The sequence below is a fragment of the Lampetra planeri genome, chromosome 46 (genome assembly GCF_965212315.1).
Source record: "Lampetra planeri chromosome 46, kcLamPlan1.2.h2, whole genome shotgun sequence".
In the NCBI taxonomy this organism is placed as follows: Eukaryota; Metazoa; Chordata; class Hyperoartia; order Petromyzontiformes; family Petromyzontidae; genus Lampetra; species Lampetra planeri.
Window position 1 is genome coordinate 103,003 of NC_136152.1, and position 23,196 is coordinate 126,198.

At 48.1% G+C, this 23,196-nt stretch overlaps 1 protein-coding gene across 2 annotated transcripts in view; it reads right to left on the minus strand.

Moving 5' to 3' along the window:
• Positions 1-23,196, minus strand: part of LOC144733260 (uncharacterized) — a 34,910-nt gene that overhangs the window by 3,483 nt on the left and 8,231 nt on the right. For both annotated transcript variants that reach the window (XM_078615048.1, XM_078615047.1), the window contains exons 5-8: positions 10,563-10,724; positions 5,727-5,849; positions 4,617-4,692; positions 2,582-2,639 (exon numbers count right to left, since the gene is read on the minus strand). In XM_078615048.1, the coding sequence (XP_078471174.1) occupies positions 2,582-2,639; positions 4,617-4,692; positions 5,727-5,849; positions 10,563-10,724 (419 nt within the window). The remainder of the gene's footprint in view (positions 1-2,581; positions 2,640-4,616; positions 4,693-5,726; positions 5,850-10,562; positions 10,725-23,196) is intronic.

The following is a 23,196-nucleotide window of genomic DNA, read 5'->3' on the forward strand; positions in this document are numbered from 1 at the left end:
CATTTGTGCAACAGAGAATCGTAACTCGTCGGATTTCTCCTGCAGGATAAATAAAAGATTCAAAATTCCATCACGACGGCGTGGCGTTTCACAGACGCGTACGCAGAGGAGCCTGCCTTGCGGGGAACCGAAACTGTTCTATCGCCGTGATTTTCATCACCGGCTTGGGTCGTGTTGACGGCGTGTGTACGTGCGCCAATAAAAACAAAAATAGATGTTGACTGTTGCGTTCAACTGCTGCGCCCGGGAGATTGAACCGGCGCCCTCTGGATCGTAAGTCCAGTGCCGCGACCCATTACACAGCGGGTAGCATCCCCTGAGCAACACGGAGGCTCACTTGATGGATTGGCTGCGGCCAGCTTGGTTTGTTGTTGTTGTTGTAATCTCCCTCGAGGTAATTCACCCCCCCCCCCCCCCCCGGGCATTATGAACGTCGGCGCTTTTTTCGCGAAAGCGTGGATTTTTTGAAAAATTTAAATCTTCATTCTTGATTTGAAGCTTTCGTGACTGCAGGAATCCATACTCTTTGGTTCTTTCGGTAAAGTCACGTAGGTAGGCCTACCTCAGCAGTTTTTTCTTGCTGTGGTTGTCCCACCTGATGACGATTGTTTGTGTTGCGATCGAAACGTTGTGATTTATTATTTTTCTACCTACGTGACTTTACCGAAAGAACCAAAGAGTATAAAATCTTCATTGTTCATCACAAAACAATCCTCGTTTTTCATTAAAGGTGTCGTGCGTTGATGGCCTCGGCACCACCACCAAATGATTGCTACGACAACAAAAAAGATGTGGGTTCTGCACTTCATTTGGCAAAATGTCAGCGCTGGGAATGAGATAGATCGGTTTGACTGTGACGATCATTTTTCTGCGTGGACCAGAAGTCGCTTTTTAGGTAATATACAAGGTATCTAGCTCTGTGATATCCGCTTACCCAGGCCTCGTGACATTACGCCGATATAGCACGACCGGGATAACGTTGGGGGATGGGAGAATTACAAAAAAATAAAATACGAGCAGTCGAATCCATCGATCTCGGGGATGCGTTGGGGAGAGTGGACAGGCCACTTGTGTTTCACAGAATCTCAGCGGGGACCCGGGTGTGGAGTTACGGCGCTGCGGTCGCTCGAAAACGTTTGACACCACACGGAGAAGAAGAAAAAAAACCACGAAACGACGAGCAGCCCCTTGACGGTGAGCAAGAGGGTGGCGGGGTGGTGGAGCGGCGCGCCGGGGCGATTTGACGGCGGCGCGAGTTGGGAGGGTGATGCGAGACAGCGCGATGCCACGCCGCGTCGTAAATTGAGCGGCGCTACGGCCACGTTTGCACCACCACCACCCCCACCCCAGCTCCCCGCCACCCCTTCCTGCCACCGCCACCTCCCTCGCTTGAGTCACGAAACAGATGAGGTCCACGGGTAACGTTTACCGGCATTGTTGTCGTTGACACTCGGGCGCCGGTCCCCACAATTACGTTGTGCACGCGACAAGCCACTTCGTTGAGCTATCATTTGTGGCCAGGTCGCTTATGAAAAAGAGCTAAACAGCTCAGTGAGCCATACCTGGTAAAATATAAAAAAATTGTTTAGTTTATGATGATTATAACGGAGGGGTGCAATAGCGCACAATGGTTGCGACGATGATGATGATGACGCACTGCGCTTTGGATACGGCAAACCCAAGTTCGATTCCCGGCCACGGCTAGCATCAGTGGCGAGTGAAATCTGAAATGTTCCTGGGCCCCACCCCCTACCAAACCTTTGCACTGGCTCGTACTGACCAGCGTGGTGAAGTATGGTCAAATAAATCCCCGTAATGAAATCGACGTGCAGAGGCCTTCAATGGGAGGAGTCACGCGGAAAATCATTCCCATTACCTGCAGGTTTTCCACTAATTATTATTATTATATTTGACCCCACGGGTTAGATGAGTAAAATATCGGATAAGAGCATCAGCAATACCGGCCCGCCATATCACCGCAGACAAGAGGCGTTCTACCGCAGAAGACATCTTTTGTATTTTGAAGGGAGGGAAGAAAAAAAACGAGTAAAAGAAAGATAAATATTAACAATGTGTTGACGCTTCGTTCGCCTTATTTGATACAAAGAGACACTCACGTAGAGCATCTGAAGATGCTTACAGCACACGATGCCAAAAGTATTCAGAGGCTATATAGGGACTCCTCTATTTACGAACGAGTTAGGTTCCAGAGGTCTGTTCATAAGTCGATTTGTTCGTAAGTCCAACTTTACTCCTGTCGATTCCAGACGTGTTGTACGGCGTGTACACTAAACACGGGGAATGGCTTTAACAGTTGTATAATCTCCTGTAGATGCCACTGGTTGTACACGTTCTGCAGATATAGATGGCACTGGTTCTTCACGTTCTGCTGCTGCTGTAGATGCCACCACCGCCATCTATTGCGCGGCGGTTTAACTTACGACTCTCAGTCCGAGCAAGCAACTGAACATACGGACCAGGTTTGTTCGCATCTGTGAAAGTTCGTAAGTCGAATGTTCGCAAGTAGAGGAGTCCCTGCATGAATCCACAGCCGTTGCTTCAAAGCGAGGCATCCGCTTACCTCGCTGCGCCGTCTGAGACCGTCCGATATCTGGCCGCGTCGCGCGATCGCTCCGTCTCTGATGATGGGGGGGGGGGGGGCACAGGGGGACCCCCCCCACACCGCGGGGCAGTCAGCGATGGCGGTGGAAACGCGACGGGAAACGACGTCACTTTTAGCTTTTCAAAACGGCGTCGACGTCGCGTCCGACGGAACACGTCTCCGCACGGCGTGTACGTTTCCACCCCGTCCATTGCGCGCCACTAATGAGCGACTCTTTCCTTTTTGTTATTAACGAAAGAAAACAACGAGAGAGAGAGAGGGGGGGGGGTTGCGGATTTTGCGGGGGAGGTGCAGACCAGGGGTCAGGATACGATTTAGCTTGGGGGGGTGCCAATTACAAGCGGCGTAGAGGACAGGTAAAGCCAGAAGCTCGTTATCCTGAAGATGATGATGCAGGCAGTCATGGTCACTGTGTTTATAAACTACAAAAAAAAAATGTCGATGCAAGGCACGCTGAGCTCCTCCTGAAACAGGAGGAGGGTTTCTCCACAGCTCTGTGGCTGTCGCCTGATGATGATGCTGGTTGTAATTACCGGCGAAACGTCACGGTACTGGAATTGTAAATGTTGTAGTGGATTTACTCTCCAACTAGTAAGGAATTGGCATTTTTTGTTTACGTGACGAACATTACTAATTGGCTGTGTCGGGGAGTGGCAGGTTTAACGACGCATTCATATTTACACGATCTAACCTGTTTAACACGTAGGCTTTCGTGACTAATATCATCCATAATAGAGGTTTTTGTGTGTTAGATCGCGTAAATATATGAATGTGTCGTTAACTGTCTACTACTGGCCAAGACTAATTCGAGAATCTATCGAAATTTAAAGATATACAAATTATTGTAACCGTTCGGATAGCTACCGACTTAGTGCTGCGTGGAAGCGAATCATCAAATAGTACATTGTTTAAATGCATGCCTATACAGGCCACCACACTTCAATAGGGATTACCGTTGCTACGGATATTTTAATACACACAATGGACAGGAAGGACACGATCAAAGGGCTCGCATAATGCGCATGCAGAATGTACGTCGACTCAAGAGCGCAGAAGCGTGGTCACCACGTCGACACCTCTATATAAGGAACAAATCTGTCTCCCGCCTGATGAAGCTGGTTGTAATTACTGGCGAAACGTCGTACTCAGATTGTAAATGTTGTGGCTTGGCTCTCCAACACACCGGTGTGCTCTACTCGTGACGAATGTTCTGTTTACGTGACAACCCTTACTAGTTGGCTGTGTCGGGTGGTGGCGGCTTTTAACGACACATTTATTTACGCGATCTAACCCAAAAAAAAAACCTCTATTATGCACAGTGAGATATATAGCTTCTTTTTCAGAAGCGACCTGGCCACAAATGATAGCTCAACGAAGTGGCTTATCGTCAAGTGGAAATTTATAACAACCAAACGCTCTAAATGCATGTCTCTAAATGTGGAGGGGAAAACCGGAGGACCCGGAGAAAAATCCACGCGACCACGGGGAGAGAGACACGCAAACTCCACATATACAGCAGCAGGCGTCAGGGTCGGTATCGAACCCACGACCTCCTGTATACCAGGCGAGGGAGTTAACATCTCCTCGCCACCGTGATGATGATGATGATGAGACATGCAAACTCCAAATATACAGGTGTCAGGGTCGGGATCGAACCCAAGACCTCCTGTACACCAGGCGAGGTAGTTAACATCTCGCCACCGTGGCACTCCCATTCATAAACGTGGACCAAAAGATATGGTGTCCATTTATGAATGAGGACCATATCTTTTTTTATGAATGGGGACCAAAGCTTTTAAACATCCGGTGTTTTGTTTCTTAGTCCACAGTAGCTGAGATGCTCTTGCGATGCCAGGCGGGATACCATCATTTTATTTTGGTACCGAAATGAAGGGAGGTTCACACGATCTTTCCAAGTACTCGGAATGGTCAAGTTCAGCGTGGCTGTGAGCCGGCTCAATGGTACCCCCCCTCCTGCCACCAGACCCTTCACCTGTAAAGAGCTCCGTGCATGTGGATGCAGCGGGGGTCACGTGCTCTGGCAGTGGGGCCCCTGGGTCGGGACGGAACTGCACGGAGAAACAACGGGGAGCGAGGGACAGCGTTCAGATGACAGCGACGGTGGCAATGATCATATTGATGAGGATTAAGCGTGGCTATGATCACTGGCGGAGCCAGCGGGGGGTGGGGTGGCACGTGCCCCCCCAATGATCTGATCGAAATCCCTAATTTCGATCGGATCTTTGGGATTTATTAGTAATAAATCGGCACTTTGCGACTACCACTGTGTAGCATATTATTACGTGGCAGGGACTCTATGAGATGATAGTACAATAGTCTGAGTCCATAATTGGCAATAAGTAATGGCAAAGCAGTGATAAGTGACTCAGAATTGTGCGCAGTTGCGTATACAGTACACGACTTCCCTGAAGGCATTCACCTTCAGCGAGCGCGATGCCGATCACACAACGCGGTTCGAATTCGACCCTCAATCGATGGCTGCGCCATCGCCGCACACACGTCGAATAAAAAGCAAGGGACAAGTCCTTACTTACTAACAACTAATTTTTCATTGCTGGAGGGTTTGCCCCCCCCTACCTGAAAATCCTGGCTCCGCCATTGGCTATGACTAATCATGCAAACAATGATGATGATCATGGCGACAGCAACCACGATGATGATGACATAAGGACGATGACTTTGACAATGAGAATGATGTTGCTGCTGATGATGATGATGCTGTAGACTAAACCCTCAAATTAATAGTGACAGAATTGTGCACACTCACACATTCTTACACACTCGCCTGTCAACAGAACCATTAACTCTGTGAAAACAATTAAGCTGGTTTTGATGATGACAACCATGATGATGGTGATGATGATGTCAGTTATGACTATGACAGCTTTGATGATGATGATGCTGGTTATGACGATAATGACACTGGTTATGATGATGACAGCCTTGATGATGACGCTGGTTATGACGACGACGATTTTGACGGTGATGACGATCATAGCCACGACGATGATGATGCTGGTTATGACGATGACAGCGACGACTACAACGACGATGATGACGGTGATGACGACGATGCCGACACCTCGTGCTCTGGAGGGGCCTCTCCCTGCGCCGCCGTCGCCGCGTGTGCCTTGACGTGCTTGCGCAGGGAGCTGGGGTCCGTGTAGCGCTTGCTGCAGCCAGGCACCTGGCACACGTACGGCTTCTGTGGCGCACGTACGGAGGGGGAGGGGGGTGCAGGTTGGGAGGGGGGAGGACAGGAGGCGGTGGTTGACGTGGGTCAGCAGGAGACCCAGTAACAGCTGATCCGAACTTCCTCGAGTTGCGTTTCTCAACTCAATCTTAATTTTAGAACTTTCGTGACTGCAGGAATTATTATTTGTTTCTTTCGGTTAAGTCACGTCTAAAGATAAAATAATAAATTAAATTAAATAATAGAATACGACGTTTCGATTGCAACACAAGCAATCATCATCAGGTATAATGAAATAGCGACATAAAATCTAACCAGAAAACTATAGACAGACATATTAGCAGACAGATATCACCAAGATACATAGCGAGAGCAACACAGGTAACAGAGAGGGGTGATCGTCTCTGTGTGGTGGCCTTAAATAGACAGAGGGGGGGGCGGAGGCAGAGAGAGGGAGGAGGGTTAGAGAAAAAATTAGCATATCAATGAGTGGTCAACAGACGTGGTGCTGCGAATGCGATGGCACGGCAAGCAAGCCTGAAAATCAGGAGGACACACTAAAATTAAATAACCTAGTAAAATATCGAAATGTAATGTAATACAACACAGAGGGTCGGTCAACACACAATTAACGCATAGCCTGGTTGATTACGTATTTCAAAGATTGCTAAGTTAGAATTTAAGTGTGAACAATCTAAAGAGAGGACACAGGCAGAGAAAACAAGTCGCCAGAGAGAGAGAAAAAAGATAAGCTTAAAACTTCCCCGTAGAAGTGGTTCAATCTTAATTTTAGAACTTTCGTGACTGCAGGAATTATTATTTGTTTCTTTCGGTTAAGTCACGTCTAAAGATAAAATAATAAATTAAATTAAATAATAGAATACGACGTTTCGATTGCAACACAAGCAATCATCATCAGGTATAATGAAATAGCGACATAAAATCTAACCAGAAAACTATAGACAGACATATTAGCAGACAGATATCACCAAGATACATAGCGAGAGCAACACAGGTAACAGAGAGGGGTGATCGTCTCTGTGTGTTGTATTACATTACATTTCGATATTTTACTAGGTTATTTAATTTTAGTGTGTCCTTCTCCTGATTTTCAGGCTTGCTTGCCGTGCCATCGCATTCGCAGCACCACGTCTGTTGACCACTCATTGATATGCTAATTTTTTCTCTAACCCTCCTCCCTCTCTCTGCCTCCGCCCCCCCTCTGTCTATTTAAGGCCACCACACAGAGACGATCACCCCTCTCTGTTACCTGTGTTGCTCTCGCTATGTATCTTGGTGATATCTGTCTGCTAATATGTCTGTCTATAGTTTTCTGGTTAGATTTTATGTCGCTATTTCATTATACCTGATGATGATTGCTTGTGTTGCAATCGAAACGTCGTATTCTATTATTTAATTTAATTTATTATTTTATCTTTAGACGTGACTTAACCGAAAGAAACAAATAATAATTTCTCAACTCAATTCATCGCAACCACCCCCCCTGATCCCCCACAATGCACCTGTTCATGAAAACATCTTCTTGTCTATCCACTGCTGGATGAGGGCCTCCCCATGCCCTGTCGGTCGTTGGGGTTGTTTGACAATACTTCACCATTCTAGATGTGAAGCTTTCGTGACTGCAAGGATTCATACTCTTAGTTATTTCGGTAAAGTCACGTAGGTAAAAAATTGAATTAAAATTACACAAGTGATGACGGAGACTTGTGTTGCCTCCGAAACGTCGTGATTTTATTGTTTTATGTTTTATTAATTTTAATTTCATTTTTTACCTACGTGACTTTACCGAAAGAACTAAGAGTATGAATACTTCACCACACCGGGCTAGGCAGGCTGCTGAGGTGGGAGCCCAGCAGGACCGACCGGTTGGGATAGCGCTCCCGAACTGAAGTTAGCCGTGGCTGCGGATCAAACTCAGGTCCGCCGGGTTGTTAACAGAGTGTCGTGATGACCACTGCGCGCCACTGCTCCAAACTCTATATCTACGTACACAGTCACCGTATGTATACTGTGAATAAACAAATAAAATAAAATATTAACTACAGGGGCTCCTCTACTTACGAGCACTCGACTTACGAACTTTCAGAGATACGAACAAACATGTCCGTATGTTCAGTTGCCTGTTTGGACCGAGAGATGGCGGTGGTGGCATCGACATCTGTAGAACATGAAGAACCAGTGACATCTACATCTGTAGAGTGAAGAACCAGTGGCATCTCCATCTGTAGAACATGAAGAACCTGTGGCATCTACATCTGTAGAACGTGAAGAACCAGTGGCATCTCCATCTGTAGAGTGAAGAACCAGTGGCATCTACATCTGTAGAACATGAAGAACCAGTGGCATCTACATCTGTAGAGTGAAGAACCAGTGGCATCTCCATCTGTAGAACATGAAGAACCTGTGGCATCTACATCTACAGGAGATTATACAACTTTTTAAAGCCATTCCCCGTGTTTAGTGTACACGCCGTACAACACGTCTAGAATCGACAGGAGTAGAGTTAGACTTGCGAAGAAATCGACTTACGAACAGACCTCTGGAACCTAACTCGTTCGTAAGTAGAAGAGTCCCTGTATAGCCTCCAAATACTGTTGGCATCGTGCGTTGTTAAGCATCGCTAACGTCTGTGAGAGAACGCCTCTTGTCCGCGGTGATATCTCAGCATGGGGAGTCTGGCGAGTTGGTAGAGTGAGCAGCTCACAAAAGAAAGGTTGCGACCTCAAATCCTAGTTGGCGGTTGACTCAGCCCCATCATCCCCCCGGGGTCGATAAAATCGGTAACACTTAGTGGGGAAGTCAAACAGCGGTTGTCCTGTGGACAGACCTTGCCCCCGTCATAGGAAGGTGGAATTTCCAGCACTGGCTCTGCAGGACATCAAATGACCCCCACGACCTGTAAGGCACGGGGAAGCCCTCCTTATACTCACAGCATAACACGAGCTTATTCTATGAGTGTAATGGTCCTTGCCATATGAATGTGGAATTTCCACCACTTACCTGTTCCTTTCACAATGATAGCTTGAAACAACAAGAAGAAAACTCGAGGTTATTTACTCACATGAGCACGGTTTGGTTATGCACGATGCACATAACGTTCAAGATAGGTACATACAGTACATATTAGCACGGCAAAGTAAAAGCGAAACGAAAACTAAACTATTTATAATTTACCAAGTAAGGCTCACTGAGCTCAGTAGCTCGTTTTCAGAAGCGACCTGGCCACAAATGATAGCTCAACGCAGTGGCTTAGCACATGCAAATTTAAAGCAGTCAAATACTCCAAAAGCATGTTGATTCTAAATGTGCACAGGAAAAAACCTGAGGGTCTGGATACAAATCCACACAACCACGTGGAGGAAATGCATACTCCAAATATACACGCATCAGGGTTGGGTTCGAACCCACGGCCTCATGTAAACCAGTAAAAGAGAGAGTAAAAGAGATCTCATAGTGTAAATGCTTACCCCGAGCTCTCAATACTCTGATATTGCACTGTGTTTGAGTTGTACGCCTTCCGGTGTCATCTGGTCCAACACCAATGGGGACTAGGCTCTAAAGAAAGCCGTCTCGGGTGTGGACCAATCAACTTCAAGGACAGTGCATATTATTATCATTATCAGAGTTGCTTCTTTTTGTTTGCTTTTTTGACTACTTGTGTTGTGGTTATTGCAAACATGATGCCTTGAATAAAGGTGTCAGTTTTGTACCAGTTTAAAAGGGTAAAAACCTACGACTAGAGTAGTTAACATCTCGCCACCGTGGCACCCCCAAGTTAAAATGCAACAAACAATACCTACCACACAAGGCACTCTTTTCTCACGCCTCATGGAGCACGGGGAACCCAGATCTAAGCCCGGGCACCCATCCCGGGCCAGACCCTGGCTGTTTCCAGTCTACCAAGTCGAGTTTGACAATGGTCATGGGAATACAGCTCTTTCCACTGGCACATCTGAGCCGAGCCAGCGCAAGGCCCTAACGGTGTGAGTGGTTTCCCACAGCTTACTTGCCAAGCCCACACCTCCGATTAGCACGGTTGACTACGTACAGTGTGAAAGAAGTTCACACACGTACACACAAGCCGAGCCAATACTGAAACGTGTTACGCTGGCCTCCAAAGACAATTGATTTGAATCTGGCTCGGGGCCAAGCAGGGCCAGGGGCGGTGCTAATGACGCGCTCATTGCATGTGACGTCAGTCAGGCCACATCGGCGTCTCGACCCCTTCGATGCATGCGATGACGGCAGCACGGCTCAGCTTCTCCAGTGGGAAAAAAACAACCAAACCGCACCGGGGCCGTGGCGAGGCAGCTCGGTGCAGCTCAGTTCGGATGTACGTACAGTGGAAATCAACCAATCAATTACACTTTATTTCCTTAAAGGTAGCCTTTCTGAAAAGCCTACATTTTTACGTTAAAACCCACGCGATTAAAATAGTACTTCGGCTGACCTGCAAACGTACATTTCGTAAAATGTATTTAGTTTTCATCTGCGAACGCCAGACTCAACACGTACGTTTGAAGTTATTTTTTCAGCCAAAAGCCATTCGTATTTGTGGGGTCCCAATAAAGGGCCCCCCTCCCCACCGCCCCAAAACCACCATCGATCCCTCCACGCGATGGCCTGTCGCGGCGCGGAGATCGCATCGGCGCGGCGGCGTTTGCACGTCGGAGGGGTCGTCGTCGCTGTCGCTGCTGCACCCACCGTGTCCTGGTGCGTGCGCTGGTGCTTGGCGCGGTCGCTCGAGTTGCTGAAGGCCTTGCTGCAGCCCGGCTGCTGGCACAGGTAGGGCCGCTCTCCCGTGTGGCTCCGCACGTGGATCTTGAGGTTCTCCAGCCGCGAGAACGCCTTGGGGCAGCCCTCGAACTGCGCAGCGACGCAAAGGGAGCGGGCGGCGTATGTCAGTGCCGTACAAATTTCGATTTGAAGCTTTCGTGACTGCAGGGATTCATACTCTAAGGTTTTTTCGGTAAAATCACGTAGGTAAAAAATAAAATTTTAATTAATAAAAGTAAAAGAATTTTAATTTTATTTTTTACCTACGTGACTTTACCGAAAAAACCTAAGAGTATAAAAAACCCTATTATTATTATTATATTTTGGTACTGGCAAATTAGTTCTAATGACGTTTCTAAATTGTCAGTGAACAATGAGCGTACAATTTCGATTTAAAGCTTTCGTGACTGCAGGGATTCATCTTCTTGGTTCTTTCGGTAAAGTCACGTAGAAGGGAAATAATAAAATAATAAAAATAAAACAATAAAAATAAAAATTCCCCTTTATCACTGTTAATCCTACATAATACACGAGCATATTATGACTTTGAGACCCCCCCCCCCAATCACCTACACATTCCACAAGAAGTGACTAATCCCATATCTGCATTTTCCATCAATATGCTTAATTCCGCTGTTGATATGTAAACTCCTTTGTCAAGGCGCTCTCCTCCCCCGGGCTCAGCTTAAATATACGCTGCCAAGCTTGGTGGTGTTCATTGGGACGCTGTCTTTCCGACAACTCTGTGTCTTCACCTGAGGACGGCTGCTTGTGTTGTGGCCGAAACGTCGTGATAATTGTTATTTTAGAATGTTTTATTTTTATTATTTTATTATGTCCCTTCTACGTGACTTTACCGACAGAACCAAGAAGATCAGTGCCGTACATTTATGAACGTGCAGCTTTTAGAACCTGGGCCAGTGGTTCTCAACCTTGTTTTGGCTACTGTGCTTATCACCCCTCGTTGAATGTTGTTTCGGCCGAGTAAGCCTCTTGGCTGACCCAGCATGGTTCTGAGAAATAAATGTATGAATAATGAACGACAATATTTAACAACGTGTCCATTTTGTGAGGTAATCATAACGAGCGAGTAACTGCGACCGAATAAAAAATACAAATTGAACGGATGCTCTACAACGCGTAATGTCATTTGTTTGCGCTCGCTGGTTACTCTTGGAAACCCACATTGTTTACGACCAATGAGTTTAGAAAGGTTTTACTGGTAGGAACCTCTGGTTACACCAGCCTACAGGGGATTATTGTGTCCGTCCGTCGTGCAGAGAGGGGCTGGGTGGGGAGGGGAGGGTGGGGAGGGTGGAGAGGGAAGGTGGGGAGGGGAGGGTGGGGAGGGTTGGGAAGGGCTGGGTGGGGAGGGGAGGGTGGGGAGGGGCTGGGTGGGGAGGGTGGGGAGGGGCTGGGTGGGGAGGGTGGGGCTGGGTGGGGGGTGGGAGGGGTGGGGCTGGGTGTGGAGGTGCTGGTCACCCCGTGGTGCCCTTATAAAACTCAACGTTTAACCTACTCACGCCGGCTTGTGCCCGCCCTCACAGTCGGGCATATTTGCGGAATACACCACGCCGCCGTTGACCCTGGCCATTGACCGAGCAACCCAACGTTCCTACCAGCTCCCTCTGCAGGAAAGTGTTTAATATACCGTTCTGGGTTGCCATATGGATTTAAACGTTATGGTAGTTATTTTATATTGGCAGATTCATACGTGATTATTCACCACGTATAATATAATTTCACACACTTTTAAATCACCTCACGTACCCCCTTTGGACATCGCCACGTTCGCCCAGGGGTCCGCGTCCCTCCACATGAGAACCACTGACCGAGGTTCTCACGACCACGCGGTGTTCTCACATTGTAATCGCTTAATGTGCTGATGTGGCCTGGAGCTGTGTTTGGTGTTGCTTACCTGCATTGCCCAAGCTTGCATCTGGTGTTGACAAATCGGCTGCAATGTTTGTACTTAATGCAATTTGTACTTTCTATATATTTATTATTTATTTTTATACAGTGACTTGTTTACCTTTTCACTATGTTGCACGTCTGTCGTGTTCCTGTATTGTTTGCCCTTGTAGCTCGCTGACCCCGTGCCGCAACTGGGGACCTGTGGAAAAGAGCTTCACGGCTCATTGGATTCCTTCTGCAGTCTAAATAAAGATTCTGATTCTATTAAACAGCTCTGTCTTGCATCTTCTACTGAACTGGTGAAATGTATGTGAAGAGCCTCGAACATCATGCAGCGGCAGTGAGCTCTGGGCCGATGAACCGTTGAGTAGGCGAGTGGGTAGGTGAGTGAGTTGGGTGGGTATCCGAGTGAGCGAACGAGTGGGTGAGTAGGTAGGTAGGTGAGTGGGTAGGTGAGTTCTATGCCAATGGACTGTTGAGTAGGTGAGTGGGTAGGTGAGTGAGTTGGGTGGGTATCCGAGTGAGCGAACGAGTGGGTGAGTAGGTAGGTAGGTGAGTGGGTAAGTGAGTTCTATGCCAATGGACTGTTGAGTAGGTGAGTGGGTAGGTGAGTGAGTTGGGTGGGTATCCGAGTGAGCGAACGAGTGGGTGAGTAGGTAGGTAGGTGAGTGGGTAGGTGAGTTCTATGCCAATGGACTGTTGAGTAGGTGAGTGGGTAGGTGAGTGAGTTGGGTGGGTATCCGAGTGAGCGGACGAGTGGGTGAGTAGGTAGGTAGGTGAGTGGGTAGGTGAGTTATATGCCAATGGACTGTTGAGTAGGTGAGTGGGTAGGTGAGTGAGTTGGGTGGGTATCCGAGTGAACGAACGAGGGGGTGAGTAGGTAGGTAAGTGAGTGGGTAGGTGAGTTCTATGCCAATGGACCGCTGAGTAGGTGAGTGGGTAGGTGAGTGGGTGGGTGGGTATCTGAGTGATCGAACGAGTGGGTGAGTAGGTAGGTAGGTGAGTGGGTAGGTAAGTTCTATGCCAACGGACCGCTGAGTAGGTGAGTGGGTAGGTGAGTGAGTTGAGTGGGTATCTCAGTGAGCGAACGAGTGGGTGAGTAGGTAGGTAGGTGAGTGGATAGGTAATTTCTATGCCAATGGACCGCTGAGTAGGTGAGTGGGTAAGTGAGTGAGTTGAGTGGGTATCTCAGTGAGCGAACGAGTGGGTGAGTAGGTAGGTAGGTGAGTGGGTAGGTAATTTCTATGCCAATGGACAACTGAGTAGATGAGTGAGTGGATATCTGAGTGAACGACGAGTGGGCGAGTAGGTAGGGGAGTGGGTAGGTGAGTTTCATAGCGATTGACCACTGAATAGATGAGTGGGTAGGTGAGTGAGTGGGTGGGTATCTGAGTGATCGAACGAGTGGGTGAGTGGGTAGGTGAGCGATTGGGCAGGTGAGTTCCATGCCAATGGACTGCTGAGTAGGTGAGTGGGTAGAGGAGTGAGTTGGGTGAGTATCTGAGTGAACGAACGAGTGGGTGGGTAGGTGAAGGAGTGGATAGGTGAAGGAGTGGGTAGGTGGACTGCTGACCGCGAATCTGCCAGGTCCACATCTCGCTGCCCGAGTGCGCGGAACGATCACGTCACGTGGGTCAGTGCAGAGCATCGATCGTCCCTCTGGGCCGGTAAAGTCGGTGATGCTCAAATGGGTTTCCGTGCTGCTATGCAGCAGTGTCGCGGGGCACGACGTCCGACGTTTCGCGCGCCCCACGTGCCAGGAGCTTCTTTGGGAAGTGAATCCGATGAAGAAGCTCCGACCCGGCACGTGGAGCGGAACGTCGGACATCGTGCCGAGCGACACGCGGTTAACAACCCCGAAAAGACCCGTCGGACGGCGAGTCGTACATTTGTCTTCAGTTTGGCAGTGGTTTGTCTCACGGGGAGAATTTTCCCAGTCGTAGGAATGTGGAATCTTCAATATATTGGAATTCCAGCAATGCCATTGCTCATTGAGCAGCAAGGCACCTTGACTCGAGAGTTTCGATTGGCATCTGTTGTCAGTTAGCGAATACCGCCGAGGAATAAATAAATGCGCGTTGCGGACACTGAAATCCTCGCTATGTAATGCGACGTAGCATTAATGGCGAGTAAACTGGGTATTTACGAGCGGGGTCAATACGCCGGTGAAACATCTTGGAACGCTAAAAACGGAACCGGGCCCCAGATATGGAACGGAGCGGTAATTCACTTCCCCCCGATGCAAGCCAGGTGGTGTGCACCAGAGCTGTTTCGCGTTTACGTGGGACAGGGGAACAACACCGCTGAGTGGAAACTGTCAGTGGCCGATAAATCAGCTCACGCAGGGGCAGGGGAGAGCGGACCGAGGAAGCGAGGGTGAGAGAGAGAGAGAGTAAAGCGGAAAGCGAGGGAAGTCAAATTAAAATGTTCGTGTATTTTATGAATCGCTGCCTCCGCCCCCAACGCTTTGATTTCTGCCCTCAGGAGGAGAAGCTGGGCTCTGGGATGAGGCCGCAGGGATCGAGCGGCCGTGTAGAGCTACATCCCGAGAAATGCGCTACAGCTGCGCGGACGAGATGCGTGTGTGAACAGGCGCACGTGCGGTTGTGTGTGCGCGCGCGTGTGTCTGTGTGTCTGTGTTGGTGCGTGTGTCTGTGTGTGTGTGCGTGTGTCTGTGTGTCTGTGTGTGTGTGCGTGTGTCTGTGTGTGTGTGTGTCTGTGTGTCTGCGTGTGTGTCTGTGTGTGTGCGCGTGTGTCTGTGTGTGCGTGTGTCTGTGTGTGTGTGCGTGTGTCAGTGTGTGCGTGTGCGTGTGAGGAGCGGTAGTGTAGCGGTTAGCGCGCTGCGCTACGAACCCGGCGACCCGGGTTCGATTCCCGGTCACGGCCAAGACCCAGTGACGATTATCTGAACCGGTCCTGGGCCTCCCCGAGGTTGACTCAGCCTCAAATGAGTACCTGGTGCGATGTGTAAACATCGCCGCTAGGGAAACAAAGGTGGCCGGGCGTGGTGCTGGCCACCCACCCCCTCGTGTACCGTTCCGGCCTTCATAGGTGCTCGCTAACAGCACTTGCCCCTACAGTCTGTTAAGGCTATACGGGGGAGCTTTGTTTGTGTGCGTGTGGGGAGCGGTAGTGTAGCGGTTAGCGCGCTGCGCTACTAACCCGGCTACCCGAGTGCGATTCCCGCTCGGCCCTGGGCCTCCCCTAGGTCGACTCAGCCTCAAATGAGTACCCGGTGCGGTGCGTAAAACATCGCCACTGGGGAGACAAAGACGGCCGGGCATGGTGTTAGTCACCCACACCCTCGTGTGCCGTGCCGGTGTTGATAGGTCCTCGCTAACAGCACATGTCCCAACAGTCTGTTAAGGCTATACGCGGGATCTTTGTCTGTGTTCTGACCACACGTGTGTGTGTATGTTCTGGTGGTAGCGCAGCGGTTAGCGCGCTACGATCCCGAATTCGATTCCGGCTCACGGCCAACACCAGTGACGATTATCTGAACCGGTCCTGGGACGCTCCTCGGTCGAAAGGGAATGGCTCTTCTGATTATTTTGGTTGCCGACCCTTGCCTTGCATTGCCAGTATGAAGGTCCAAAAATTACTTAAATTGAGTGAATGCCACAAAGCAGCGTAGCCCCACGACCGTCAGCACCCCCCCCCCCCCGGGCACCACATGCAGAGCCGACTGGTCTGTGAAACATAGCCCCTCCTCCTTCACGGTAGCCTTGTGTTGCAAGCACGGCACGAATAGCAAATCTACTGAAGTATTATTACTATTGTTATTGAGGAACAATTGAACTCGACTCTGAGAGTTCACATTCCGACACGCTACCTGAAAATGACAACAACGCTGAGAATATCAATAATAAAATAACACCGGTATAACCCCTACAACAACAACAACACAAAACCACTCGCCATACACCAAAAACACAAAAGAGAAGAAACTAATCTCCGCTCTTCCTCGAGCGACGTGAAGCGGTTTGTGTCCTCCGTGATACATTGCGCCGGCAAGGGCATAAATACAGGGGAAGGAATGCAGTAGCAGCAGCAGCATCACTCCCACACACACCCTCTCTCTCTCTCGCTCGCGCGATGGATGTTCTCATGCGGGAAAGAAGAAAAAAAAATCACGAGCGCACTCCGCTCATCTGACTTCAATTTTTTGGGGAGACACGGCTCCATCGCGGAACGCAACGGCACAAACCATCTCCACGGCAGCGGCTGTTCTGCCAATTTTTTGCGCAGTCGGCTCCAGATGTTTTACTAACCGTGTGAGTGTCTTTTTTTTTCTCCGGCGTGTTTTGTTCGGCACACGATGTCCGACGTTTTTCCGCACGCGCCTGGAGATGTTAACTACCTCGGCTGGTCTACAGGACGTCGTGGGTGCGATCCCGACCCTGACGCCTGCTGCTGCTATATATTTGGAGTTTGCGTGTCTCTCTCTCATCGTCATCATCACAGTGGCTGGGAGATGTTAGCTACCTCGCTCGGTATACAGGAAGTTGTGGGTGTGATCCCGACCCTGAAGCCGCCTTTATATTTGGAGTTTGCGTGTCTCTCTCTCATCATCATCATCACAGTGGCTGGGAGATGTTAACTACCTCGCCCGGTATACAGGAGGTCGTGGGTGTGATCCCGACCCTGACGCCTGCTGCTGCTACATATTTGGAGTTTGCGTGTCTCTCTCTCTCATCATCATCACAGTGGCTGGGAGATGTTAACTACCTCGCTCGGTATACAGGAAGTTGTGGGTGTGATCCCGACCCTGACGCCGCCTTTATATTTGGAGTTTGCACGTTCTCCCCGTTGTCGCTTGGATTTTTCTCTGGGTCCTCCGGTTTTTTCCCTCCATATTTAGACACAAAACACGCGTTTAGAGTATTTCACTGCTTTAAATTTTCACGTAATCACAAGGCACTTCGTTGAGCTATCATTTGAGGCCAGGTCGCTTCTGAAAAAGAGCTTTGTACGAGCACGTGGGGCGAAACCTCCGGACGTCGTGCCGAAGAACACGTGGCACGACATGCAAATGCACCGCAGAGCCGTAATCAGCTCCACTTCGGTTTGGTTTCCCTCCTCAAGAAACTCGCACTCGATGGTTCCACCTTTGAGTGATCCACCAACTCCACATTACCATTGCTATTCAGGCTTGCAGGCACGGTGCATTATCATCATCATGAATATCGGGTGGTCAACCGAGGAAATGTTGGTTGCTGTGCATAGCGGGGAATGCTAACTATGGCAGAATCACGCTTCACATGCCCGACATGGTCAGATCTCAGAAGCTAAAGAGGTTTGTTGTTGGTCAGTGCTCGGAATTGGAGCCCACGAAGGACTGCCACGTGTTGTAGCCGTACCACTGTGAGGTGCCAATAGTTCAAGTTCAAGTTCATTGATTAGGTATCGCCCTGTGAGCCATGCGGCTCTTAAGTCGGGTGCAACCGCAACAAACAAAATATGAACACAGAACATCTTAAATGCGACAACGCCCAACAGAAACATCCTGGAATAAACCAGCAAATATTTTTTTAAAAAAGTGACAGCAGAGCGATGGGTTCCGGCCACAGATGCATTTGGTTCGCTGGCTGGATTGAATTTGTGCGTAGCTTTGAGCGTCAATCCCTCGTACGCGTGATTAATTTTCTCCGGGTTCTCCAGTTTCCTCTCACAAGAAGCCACTCATTATTAATATGCACTGACCAAGAATCCCAATGTATCAGTACTCTCCTGCGAATGAGTCGTTAGATTAATCGATGCTTTGCTGAGTAAACGATTCACATTATTATCATCATCATCAACGTAGTGACCGGCACGCACTTTTTGTGCTTTCGATTTAAAAAGTGGAGCGGTTGGCGCGCTGAGCTACGAACCCAGAAACCCGAGTCTGATTCCCGCTCACGGCCTACACCAGTGACGATTATCTGAACAGGTCCTGGGCCTCCACCTAGGTCGACTCAGCCTCAAATGAATACCTGGTGTGATGTGTAAACATCGTCACTGGGGCGACAAATGCGGCCGGGCATGGTGTTAGCTACCCACCCCCTTTGTGTGCTGTGCCGGCCTTCATAGGTACTCGCACTTGCCCCAACAGTCTGTTAAGGCTATACGGGGGATCTTAGAGAGGCATAGTAGTGCCGTTGTTTTTAAAGACGTTGTACTCACCGCAGAGAACCGTCGCTACACGACCGCACACTGTGATAGCTGGCACCAAACTGTGCCACACGCCCTCCCGCAAGTCCTTGTGTGGAGCCTCGGTACAAATAAAGTTATTTTATTTTAGTCTTTCCTCTGATTCCGTTCCGATGACAATACGTGTACGTCATCGGAACGGGAAAGGGTTAATGCGTAGGCTGTCACGACCAATATTATTCACGATAAAGTGTTCTGAGATAGATCGCTTGAATGTAAATGTGGTGTACACCCACCGATTGCAGGGTGGGTGAAGGTGGTATTTATATTTACGCAATCTAACCCAAAGGGACATTGTCCTTAATACTTATTTGCAATGTATTTGGAGATACCTCTGCTTCTGTGTAGGCAGTGGTGCACGAGCACAAATAACGATGAAGCTCAATGCGTCCGTCAATAACAACACCACCGTGGCCTTAAAATAAAAAAATATAAAGGACGACGTTTCAGGCGATGGCCCTTTTTCATGGCACATACGAAGGGCCATTGTAGGCCATTATATATGTTATTGTTCATATATCATTGAATATTTTTTTTCATATATAATTATTATTATTCATATATCATTGCTTATTTTATTATTGATATCATTATATATGTTTCCTTTTAAGGCAGTGGCATTGACGAATGTGCTGAGTTTCGCATTGCATTATTGCCACGACTGGGAGATTCGTGGCCACCTGTTCACAATCCAATACAATTGTACGAGTGCAACCGCACCTCTCCGTGAACCTCCGGGTATAAGAGTTTATACAATGCAATGTGTGTGTATATATATATGAATGCAGTGTCTAAATGTGATCGCATCTTTCTTTGAATTTGTAGGTCTCGATGTAAGTCTGTATGGGACTATGTGTGCGTATATGGGGGGTTGTGTGAGTATATGGGGCTCTGTGTGAGTCTATGGGTCTCTGTGTGAGTCTATGGGTCTCTGTGTGAGTATATGGGTCTCTGTGTGAGTATATGGGTCTCTATGTGAGTGTATGGGTCTCTGTGTGAGTATATGGGTCTCTGTGTGAGTATATGGGTCTCTGTGTGAGTATATGGGTCTCTGTGTGAGTATATGGGTCTCTGTGTGAGTCTATGGGTCTCTGTGTGAGTATATGAGTCTCTGTGTGAGTATATGGGTCTCTGTGTGAGTATATGGGTCTCTGTGTGAGTCTATAGGTCTCTCTGTGAGTATATGGGTTTCTGTGTGAGTCTATGGGTCTCTGTGTGAGTCTATGGGTCTCAGTGTGAGTCTATGGGTCTCTGTGTGAGTCTATGGGTCTCTGAGTGAGTATATGGGTCTCTGTGTGAGTATATGGGTCTCTGTGCGAGTATATGGGTCTCTGTGTGAGTATATGGGTCTCTGTGTGAGTATATGGGGCTCTGTGTGAGTCTATGGGTCTCTGTGTGAGTCTATGGGTCTCTGTGTGAGTATATGGGTCTCTGTGTGAGTCTATGGGTCTCTGTGTGAGTATATGGGTCTCTGTGTGAGTCTATGGGTCTCTGTGTGAGTATATGGGTCTCTATATGAGTGTACGGGTCTCTGTGTGAGTGCATGGGTCTCTGTGTGAGTATATGGGTCTCTGTGTGAGTCTATGGGTCTCTGTGTGAGTCTATGGGGCTCTGTGTGAGTCTATGGGTCTCTGTGTGAGTGTATGGGGCTCTGTGTGAGTCTATGGGTCTCTGTGTGAGTATATGGGTCTCTGTGTGAGTATATGGGTCTCTATGTGAGTGTATGGGTCTCTGTGTGAGTATATGGGTCTCTGTGTGAGTGTATGGGTCTCTATGTGAGTGTATGGGTCTCTGTGTGAGTATATGGGTCTCTGTGTGAGTCTATGGGTCTATGTGTGAGTCTATTGGTCTCTGAGTGAGTCTATGGGTCTATGTGTGAGTCTATGGGTCTCTATGTGAGTGTATGGGTCTCTGTGTGAGTATATGGGTCTCTGTGTGAGTCTATGGGTCTCTATGTGAGTATATTGGTCTCTATGTGAGTGTATGGGTCTCTGTGTGAGTCTATGGGTCTCTGTGTGAGTATATGGGTCTCTATGTGAGTCTATGGGTCTCTATGTGAGTGTATGGGTCTCTGTGTGAGTATATGGGTCTCTATGTGAGTGTATGGGTCTCTGTGTGAGTCTATGGGTCTCTATGTGAGTATATGGGTCTCTGTGTGAGTCTATGGGTCTCTGTGTGAGTATATGGGTCTCTGTGTGAGTATATGGGTCTCTGTGTGAGTATATGGGGCTCTGTGTGAGTGTATGGGGCTCTGTGTGAGTGTATGGGTCTCTGTGTGAGTCTATGGGTCTCTATGTGAGTGTATGGGTCTCTGTGTGAGTCTATGGGTCTCTGTGTGAGTATATGGGTCTCTGTGTGAGTCTATGGGTCTCTGTGTGAGTATATGGGTCTCTGTGTGAGTCTATGGGTCTCTATGTGAGTGTATGGGTCTCTGTGTGAGTCTATGGGTCTCTATGTGAGTATATGGGTCTCTGTGTGAGTATATGGGTCTCTGTGTGAGTATATGGGGCTCTGTGTGAGTGTATGGGGCTCTGTGTGAGTGTATGGGTCTCTGTGTGAGTCTATGGGTCTCTATGTGAGTGTATGGGTCTCTGTGTGAGTCTATGGGTCTCTGTGTGAGTGTATGGGTCTCTGTGTGAGTCTATGGGTCTCTATGTGAGTGTATGGGTCTCTGTGTGAGTCTATGGGTCTCTATGTGAGTATATGGGTCTCTGTGTGAGTGTATGGGTCTCTGTGTGAGTCTATGGGTCTCTATCTGAGTGTATGGGTCTCTGTGTGAGTCTATGGGTCTCTATGTGAGTATATGGGTCTCTGTGTGAGTATATGGGTCTCTGTGTGAGTATATGGGGCTCTGTGTGAGTATACACAACCCACTGTGGATCTATACAACATCCAAATGCAACTTCATCTCAAGACGCCTTGCAGAAATCGTCGGCGTATTTCGTTTGATGGTGAGAAAGCTTCTTCAGCAATTCTAGATTTGAAGCTTTCGTGACTGCAAGGATTCATATTCTTAGGTTTTTTCGGTAAAGTCACGTAGGTAAAACATTAAAATTAATAAAAGTAAAATAAAATAAAAATCACGACGTTTCGGAGGCAACACAAGCTGCCGTCTTCAGGTGGAACCGTCACAGCCACGACAGCTGTATCAAGTAAATGAGAGATTGCAAGAGCTACCACTCCGTTTATATTATGGTTGGAGAGGGGGGAAGGGCCAAGTACAGCACACTTTTTATTCATATGGTAAGGTGAGGCTTAAGAGGGTGAGCCTTTGTTATGGAGAGGTGCGGTTTGTGACTCAACCTGTGATAAGGAGAAAACAACTAAACATGGTAAACCTGTAATAGTTGTCTGTCAAATAAGATTGGCCAAATAAGTGTAGTTAAATCTTTTTTGCATGGTTAATCATATCTTTCCAATGATTATTCAGTTTGTAACCATCATCACGGTTGAAATTATGTCTGTGTTTGTATATTTGTATGGCTTCGTGTACAAACCTTTGATGGTAGCCAGGAGGTTTGCAGAGAACCTTGGTCTCGGAAAAGACAATTTCATGAGAGCCCACTGAGTTGTAGCAATGATCGGCAACGGCCGACGAATCAGTTCTGCCGTGTTTCAGATCTGACTTTTGCTCGCGGACACGATCAGAAACATGACGTTTCGTTTCTCCAATGTAGCAATCACCACAAATGCAACTCAATTTGTAGACTCCAGGATACTTGTAAGTCAGGAACGACATCCTTCACAGATGGAATCAGATCACGGATTTTATGCACTGTACTGAATCGGACTTGGATCTTATGTTTGTTTAGAATTTTGGAGATCTTTTTGGTCACGCCTGCTATGTATGGTAACGTGATAGTTTTGGTCGGAGTTTCATGTGGCTGTTTCTGTGTGGTGGGAGAAACAGCTTGGCGGATAGTACGGTCAGAGTATCCGTTCATCCTGAGGGCCCGATGTACATGTCTTAATTCACCGGCCAGGTGGTGTTGGTCAGAAATGCCATGGGCTCTGTGGTATAGCGTTTTGATGAGAGAATTCTTTTGAGATGGGTGGTGGTGGGAATCCGGTTTCAAGTAGGAATCTGTGTGGGTGGCTTTCCTGTAGACAGAATGTCCCAAGGATCCGTCAGGCCTCCTCTCAAACAGAATATCCAAGAATGGTAGTTTACCGTCTTTCTCCACTTCCATGGTGAATCTGATGGATGGGTGTCTAGAATTGATGTGGTCCAAGAAGTGGTTCAACTGAACTGAAGAAGCACTTTGCATGTGGAGCGAAACGTCGGACATCATGCCGAAGAAAACACATCGCAGGCTGTCAAGATCTGTACACGTACAATAATTGTACAGTACACGTCTCTGGCATGAAGCTACGTCTTATTAGGAGACACCTACTACAACTTACATTTATATTCCGATTGTCATGTAACAAACGTCTCACAGCAGAGTTATTTAGC